General features: G+C 43.8%; 1 protein-coding gene across 1 annotated transcript; it reads left to right on the top strand.

The window, feature by feature from the left end:
* The first annotated feature begins 1,171 nt into the window (after nucleotides 1-1,171).
* On the top strand, nucleotides 1,172-4,950 carry LOC125535830 (uncharacterized). The gene is made up of 8 exons (XM_048698900.2): nucleotides 1,172-1,502; nucleotides 1,615-1,829; nucleotides 2,305-2,417; nucleotides 3,369-3,556; nucleotides 3,639-3,891; nucleotides 4,059-4,207; nucleotides 4,292-4,438; nucleotides 4,541-4,950. Exons 1-8 carry the CDS (start codon nucleotides 1,298-1,300, stop codon nucleotides 4,663-4,665), a joined length of 1,395 nt encoding a protein of 464 aa, XP_048554857.2. The 5' UTR covers nucleotides 1,172-1,297; the 3' UTR covers nucleotides 4,666-4,950.
* The last annotated feature ends 3,298 nt before the right edge of the window (nucleotides 4,951-8,248 follow it).

The raw sequence follows: 8,248 nt of genomic DNA, 5'->3' as shown, positions 1-8,248 counted from the left end.
ATCGACACAATGAAGACTGGAGGACAATCTGCTGGAGTGCTGGCTGCAGTTTTTGATGACTATTATCTTTTGGCTTGTGATTTCCTCTCACTAGTTTTGAACATTTTAATAGGGAAGCGAACAGGGTTGCACATGAACAAGCTAGGTTAGCGAGAGTTTCCGCGACAAATGAGTGGTTTGAGGAGCCTATGGGCGATATTGTATCTTTTCTTATAGACTATGTAACCGTTATTTCCAATTAATAGAGTTGTTATTTTTTTAAAAAAGGGTGTTAATAGGAAGCCCCAATATATGCTCAGGAGTTCTTTTGTGAGTTGTTCGAGATGATCTCAACATTGTCAGAAACGGCCGCCGTCCGCTCCTGTCCTAGACTCGCCTCCAACGCCCGCTGGTTTGCTTGATGAGTCAACAATGATGCATGGACCCATCTGGTCGTCTGCCCAGGGTGACCCTGCCGCCCTTGCAGATGTCAATCTACTGCCCCCTCGGCCATCCTTCTAGGTCCAAGGGCATTTCTTCTTCTTCAACGCCGACACACCTCCTTCTATAACCCTAAGGGCCCCGCCCCATTGCTATACAACTGTCAGTCCACTGCCTCCTTGGCCATCCTTCTAAGTCTAGGGGTCTTTCTTCTTCTCTGATGTCGGCATGCCCCCCCCCCCCCCCCCCGAATCGTAAGGGCCCTGGCCCCACTGCCATCGCAATTGGTAGTCCACTTTCTCCTCGCGCGTCCTTCTAGGTCTAGGGTCGACTTTGTTCTTCTCCAACATCAACACACCTCTAAGGTTCTTTCTCAGTGCCGCTTTCAGCTTGGTTCATTCTTACCCTCTTGTGTGCCTCCAGCTCTGGCCCAGGGGACGTCGTCGGCATCGTTTCTCATGGCAAACTGAAGCTGTAGGAAGAGAGGTATGTGCGAGTTGCCATACAAAAACTCATACTTTAGACGGTTCTTTCACCATCCAATTCGTTTGATTAAACCAAAGCCAAGATGTCTCTTCCGAATAGAGCGATGGTGCCGATCCCAACGTGGCCTCCAAGAGATGTCAATCAGGATAGCGCACGAGCGCTCAGAGAATCGGATTCGTGCATAAATCCAATCGGACGGCCGAGACTCGCCAGCGTAGCGCCAACGCAAACCCCACCATAATAAGTAAGGCCCCGGTGTCCAACTCGAGAAAAAAAAAGTAAGGCCCCGGCGAAGCTTAAGCCCACATCCCTCCGCCTAAACCCTAGCCTCTTCCCCGCCCCCGCCTCCCAAACCCCTCGGCCGTCGTCGCCGGCGAAGCGCGCGGGCGAGATGGCGCTCTACCTGCTCTTCGAGTCCGCGTCGGGGTACGCGCTCTTCCACGCCTCCGGCATCCGCAAGATCGGGCAGACCGTGGACGCCGTCCGCCCCACCCTGCTGGACCTCAAGCGGTTCAGCAAGGCCGTCAAGCTCGCCAGGTTCACCCCCTTCCTGTCCGCCGCCGACGCCACCAACCAGTGCAACGCCATCGCTGAAGGTATCGTATCCTCCCCCTCCTCCCCCGGTGGAAACCTCGTGTCGAGCCTCCCTGTTTTATGTCTCCCGTGACGAGCGAATTGCGTGTGATGGGTGCTCTTTTGGTGGCTCAGGGATCACGACCGACGAGTTGGTAAACTTCCTGGTTCTCAACCTGCCCAAGGTCAAGGAGTGGAAGAAGGGCAAGTTCACCGTCGGCGTTGCCCAGCCCAAGGTCGGGTCCCGCATCACCGAGGCCACCGGAATCCCTTGCCAGTCCGATGACTATATCCAGGAACTGCTTGGCGCGGTGCGGCTGCACTTCGGTCCGTTGTTTGACCAACTCAAGGTGATGGATTTTGCATTTGCATTTGCGTCTAGTTTCGATGTTTTACATTGTTCCATACAAGATTGAACCGTGGAACATGCCTTGTGAAGCTGTAAGGTGCAGTAGGACAGAACACTGTGTGGTCTGAGTTGTGGGGTTGTGGCTGGTGTATTTGATATTAGAGGATTCTACAGCAGTGGAATTTTTTTAATGTTCTGGTGGTATGAACTATGAAAAAGTTTAATGTTCTGGTGGTATGAACTATGATTTTGCATGAAGTGGGTGCAGAGAGTTGGACAATTACTACCTTATTATGGTTGACACATCACTTTCACTAGTTAAGTTTACCTAGATCATACAGTGAATTGCCTGGAAGCTCACAAATTGATTGCTGACATGTTAATCGTTCTTTAAGGGTTCTATTCCATCTGTAGGCTATTTATAGTGTTTTCTGGTTCTTGTTTGTAAACTCTGTTCCATTGGTTTTTGATTGCAGCCATATGACGTGGAGAACTATAGCAGGGCAAGTGCGGATAACATGGTGACTCAAACTCTCATTCTGTTGGATACACTTGATAAGGGTATCAATTTCTTCACCATGAGAGTGAGGTTAGTCCCTCATCTTATTCTTAATTTGCTTAATTTAACTATCTGGTTCTTTGTTTTGTCTGTTGAGATGAGACTTGGATTATCTCAAAATAGATAAGTTGATGGCGACATAGAAGTCCTGAGAAAATTCTAGATATAGGTACTAGAGTTGACATTTGTGAGAAAATTCCAGTTTAGCTGTCGGTATATTGGTTGTGCCACCCTTTTCTGATTACATGAGTTTAAAAAGAAAGCTGAAATTTGATTAATTTCATTTGCATGACCTCTTCTTTCGTAACCAGATTTTTTATACATCAGTGACATCAATCATATGGTCTATATGCTACTACTCCTTTCCCATTTATAGGTCCTGTGTATATCTCTAGGTTGTCAATTTTACCAATGCAATATGAATTATATATCACAAAAGTTATACCATTGGAAATACAACACTTGAAGTTTCTAATGGCATAATTTTATAATATATAACTTGTATTGTGTTGGTCAATTGTTGATCTAGGGGTACGCATGGGCTTAATAAACCGGAAAAGAGGTAGTATAATTACAAACCCTAAGCCCAAGTCTCTAGTTATACTATGTGGATTCAGTTGCATATTGTGTCGAAGTCTTGATAAATTGGCTCAATTCACGTGATCAAATACTTTATGTTAGTTGCATGTCCAGTCAGGTCACTGCCCGGCTTACTGTGACACAAGCGTTGTGTACCCTGTACTATCTTACAATATATATCCTATGGTAATGAAAGATCAATTTTAACTAATCGACTGTGCAGTTATCCTACACCATGTATGCTTTCTTTTCTTTGCGGGGAACACTAAACGCTTTAGATGGGTATAGTGACATTTCCTTTTCTTTTTACACTTGTTGACGCTGTAACTAGTTTTGAACATTTGTCACTGTAGTTGTGTTAGTTGCATGGTTGTATTAAATTGTTGCTTAACCATGATGCAGGGAGTGGTATGGATGGCATTTTCCTGAGCTGATCAAAATCGTGAATGACAACTACCTTTATGCTAAGCTTGCCAACTTTGTAGTAAACAAATCTGATTTGTCAGAGAAAGACATTCCAGCTTTAGCAGATCTGATTGGAGATGAGGACAAGGCAAAAGAAATTGTTGAAGCAGCAAAGGAATCTATGGGTAACAAGAATGTTCACAATTGGTATGCTTCACAGTAGTTGCCATGGTTGCTTAGTTTACATAATCTTCTTTTTATTTCCAGGCCAGGACCTTTCACCAGTTGATTTGATCACTGTCCAACAGTTTGCTCAAAGGGTCATGAATCTATCTGAGCACCGTAAAAATATCTATGAGTATCTGGTGACAAAGATGAATGATATTGCACCAAATCTGACGTCATTGATTGGCGAAATGGTTGGAGCCCAGTTAATTTCTCATGCTGGCAGTCTTTCGAATCTTGCAAAATTACCTTCCTCCTCTCTCCAGATACTAGGTGCTGAGAAGGCGCTGAGAAGGTAACTGTGACCGAATGGTCTCCTTATGTATTCGCACGTCTTATTTTCTCAAGCTGTGCTCTCTTATTTGTGATTGTCCTTATACTCACTAACTGTTTTGTCAAGTATTCAGACTTTGTCCTCTATGTTTCTGATATGTTGTGATTGATTTCCTAATTTTACTGCAGAGCTCTTAGAACAGGTGGAAACACACCGAAGTATGGCCACATATTCCACTCATCTTTCATTGGCCGTGCATCGACGAAGAACAAGGGAAGAATGGCAAGATACCTGGCAAGCAAATGCTCAATGGCTTCACGCATTGACTGTTATTCAGGTTAGTTGAAGGACTTTGTTTGCAAAGGTTAAACATCCTGACTGCCCTTTCTGTTTGTTTTCCTCACTGGGTTATGAATTCCAGATATGAGTAGCTCCATTTTCGGTGAGAAGATGCGGGAACAAGTCGAGGAGAGATTAGACTTTTGTGAAAAGGATGTTGCATCATGCAAGAACCTTGATGTAATGAACGCTGCGATTGAGGGTATGACCAACACAGTCTCAGAGGAGGGTAAGGGCATTTCTCTTTATACATCGGTCTCTCAATCACTTAACTTCAAGTCTTTCTGTACATGTGTAAATTTACACGTTGCCCTGAACAATTCTTTCGCAGATAAGGAGAAGGAGAACGGTGGGAAAAAGGAGTCTAATTCTGAGGCTGATGATGATGCTATGCATCTTGATAAGCCTGCTATGCAGTCGACGTTGTGCACCCGATTGGCCATCGTCGAACTGTAGTCCTACATGCTACTAGTAGAATGCCATGCACGGGCTTTTGAAATATTTTGCTGGAGTTGTATATAAACAATGCATGTTAAATTTCACATGTATAGAAAGTCAGCACGGGCACAATTGGGTAATGATTGAAGTCCAACTAATTTGAGGAAGGATGTCTTTAGCTTCATTACACGATACTTGAGGAAGTAAAATGGGTTCGTGTAAGTCTCATCTAGATGAGACATTGTTATGCCACATCTGAGTGACATCATCATTGATTGTAGTCTGGTGCTTCCTCAATTCTGCTTTTCACTTGTGTGTTGTTGCTGTGGTTGTTTTGACTTTGTTTTTTTACCCTGCAAGCCTTTTCTTTTGCCGTTTGTCACTTGTGTTCACTAGTAATAATGTATGTGCAATGCACGTTTATATTAGATAGGATATTAGTTGCATGTTATATTAGGTAAGATATATCTGTTGCATGTTGGTATTTGATAAGATGTTAATTACTTTTTCACGAAAATGATAAGATATTAATTACATGACAGATTTCAAGGGATAATGTTAAGTCAAAACGTGTTTATAACCAATGGCAGTGGTGGATAATTAAAGCGTTAAACGTGTTTGGTGCTCAACATTGAAGCGATTTAAACCGCTAAATAACATGATTTGACGGTCGAGATGGTTTGGATTTACCCATTTGGGTCCTTTTATATTGGTATATATATATATATGTGTGTGTGTGTGTGTGTGTGTGTGTGTGTGTGTGTGTGTGTGTGTGTGTTGTTTGCACTCTGCGGGTTGCGCGTTGATCAGAGGAGCAATCCTCGTTCAGCCGTGAGTCGGCCTATCTCCGCGTGTGCATTAGTGCATACACAAACAACCATGTTACTGAGGTGTGTGCATGCCTGCATGGATAAGCTAGCTAGCTCACGATCAAGCAAAATTTTCTCAACCTCCTATGTACTAATCGATAAATGATTGTGACTAGTACAAATGCCCGTGCGTTGCAACGGACGATATTTTTTGAACATGCTCTGTGTGGCATTACACAACACTTCTTATATCCTAATGGCATTTGTCAGGACCTAATTCAGATCCGCGGTCTCATTCGATGAAAGAATAGTTGTGCATGGAATAGTCAAGCTATTTTTTTTTCTTGCCTGCCATTATGGAAACCTAAAAAGCAGGCAACAAAATTACCCATTTACATAATGTAGCAAACTTTAAGCTAGCAATCTTGTGACCACAAGTTTATTACTATGGACATTTGCATTTGTCTACTTCTAATATATGAAAGAATTAAAGTGGTAAGCTATAGCCCATGCCATGCATTTGAGGCGCTGGTGGGTGCTCACTCCTAGGCTGACACGTTGTATGCAAAAAAAAAAGACTTCTTTTAACTTTCTTTCAAGGATCTGCCGCTGAGGGCCACCGAATAATCTAGAGCACTACCCACCCCAGTCCATCGCTCCTTCCCTAATAATCTTGAGAGAGAGAGAGAGATGGAGAGAAAGAGGAGCTCCACTGGAGTCTCTTTTCTCTCCGGCGGCCTTACCTCACCTCCCCCCCCCCCCCCCCCCCCCCTCCCGGCCAACTGCCAAGGTCCTGTCCCTCCCAACGTTACCTCCACCCCCATCTTCTCTCCCCAACGCAACGAGAGAGGGGCAGAGAAAAAGGGAATTCATCCTTTTGCCGTCTTCATCCCTCGGCACCGAACAAGCACCATCCATTGCCACCAGCCCTCGCCGTTATCGACCACCGATGATCTCTCCAGTCTCCACCCTTGATCGAAGTGGCCCAATGGATTATCGCGCCACCATGGCCGAGGCCGTGAATGAATAGCCGTCGAGCCGCAACATCAGAGGACGTCAAAGTAGGCGTGATGTGGCTACATGCTCCTGGATGCGGCGGCGGGTGGGCATGCTTTGGGAGATGCACATCGTGTCGGGCCTCTCTGCCGCCTCCAGCCCAAGATCATGGACGACCACATGTGGTCTTTTGCCGCCGCCAATGTCCCCTTGTCCCAAAACCTTCAATCTCCACCGAGGTCGTGCAGCGTGGGTTTCATTGCGTCCGCGTCCCGGTGCACGCCAAAGGTATTCCGGGCTGCAGTCCACGCGTTCGTGCCCACCTCCCCATCATCACAAGTACACACACAACAAACTCTCTCTTTCTAGGGCGGCGGGGGCAGATGTTGCAATCAAACGGGCAGGAGCAGATTTTTTGCAAGGTTCACAGAAGTTTTGCCCTGATGTATTGGTCAGTTCTTACAACAGAACTTTCATCCCAGCAAAATGACAGTTCCTATAGTGCACTACGATCTTATTGAGAGTTGAAGGTTTATACGCAAGAGGACAGTTCGGTTTTGTTTTGAATAGGTACATCTTACAGCTTGCACAATGCGTACGCTCCTGAATTATTTAATCAAGTTACAAAGAAATTCAGTAACAATAGTGAAAAAGGTCTGGCTATATTGCTTCTAATTGCCAACAATTGAACTTTATAAAAAAATGTACATTCAGGAAAAATAGTAATTTTTGTTTTGCAATTTGCCAAATATTTTGTGCATGCCAAAAAACTATAGACATGCACGACACACCTCTTAAGGGACATTAGCCGCAATTCTGATCTTCCGACGGTCCTTGGACGAATTCCTAGGGTATGAGAATTCATAAGACAAAAAGCAGGAACACTACCTGAACTGGTTTTCGTCATGGTGGACTGCCAGGTTAGATCAAACACATACCTTATATTTTATTATGTTTTGTTTCATGTAAAAAGCTTAGGACTGTGTCTAATGAAAAATTAAGTTATTCCGACAGGGAATTACCATGGAGTAAATGGTGCCACAACATAAAACAAACAAGTTCAAGAATAAACTGAAAGCAAGGCGCTCTCTACCGAATTCGAAATTTAGATCTTCAGGATGCCAAGAAGATTTACAAAGCAGTGGACTTTCCGTTGAGAATTTGCTTGCTAAAAAATATTGGCAGTAGAGATGCAGTCTCAGCTAGAGAATTTCCCCATCTTTGCTTACACTGTCTTCAATTTTTTAGTATTGGCAATGTGAATACAGCAAAACACTTTGCTGTCAGGTAAAAATTTCTACAAGCAAATCAAGTAGCACTATATGCAAGTAAAAATGAGAGCTGATATGCAGTTATTGTTTTTCTCTTGCGAAACTAACAACAAGCATTTAGATGGGCTGTTTCACAAGCGCGGCGTGCCGCCTCCTTCCTTTCACTGGTGTTAATGCACAGCACAGTCAGCTAGGTACAAATAAATCTACTGAATCACGTGAGACTGTCCCCTCTTAAATTTGGAGATGAAAACAGGTTAAGTCAGAATTGGCAGTATTTGTACAGATTAATGCACAGGCATTTGTTACAATATCAAGCCAAAGTGAATATATAGTTTCAGTTTTGTATAAATACACCTCTATGCCAAATTGCCTTAGATTATTTCACTAACTAAAAAGAGTTGTACAGAAAGAGGGTAAACAAACTAACTAAAAAGACAAAAAGATGAAAATCCTACAGGTAAGCAAAGCAACCCCTAAGAGAGAAAATACCCTCTTTAAGAACATGACTCTTTATCATATAGC

Source organism: Triticum urartu, chromosome 2A (assembly GCF_056163025.1).
Source record: "Triticum urartu cultivar PI428250 chromosome 2A, HENAU_Tu73, whole genome shotgun sequence".
Lineage (NCBI taxonomy): Eukaryota > Viridiplantae > Streptophyta > Magnoliopsida > Poales > Poaceae > Triticum > Triticum urartu.
Note: the sequence above shows the minus strand (reverse complement) of the source record. Positions and strands in the feature narration are given on the sequence as shown.

Excerpts from the sequence above, each read along its gene's own strand:
- LOC125535830 (XM_048698900.2), top strand. The coding sequence starts at position 1,298 with ATGGCGCTCTACCTGCTCTTCGAGTCCGCGTCGGGGTACGCGCTCTTC. Across the intron at positions 1,503-1,614 it reads GTGCAACGCCATCGCTGAAG|GGATCACGACCGACGAGTTG; the intron begins GTATCGTATCCT and ends TTGGTGGCTCAG. Across the intron at positions 2,418-3,368 it reads TTCTTCACCATGAGAGTGAG|GGAGTGGTATGGATGGCATT; the intron begins GTTAGTCCCTCA and ends ACCATGATGCAG.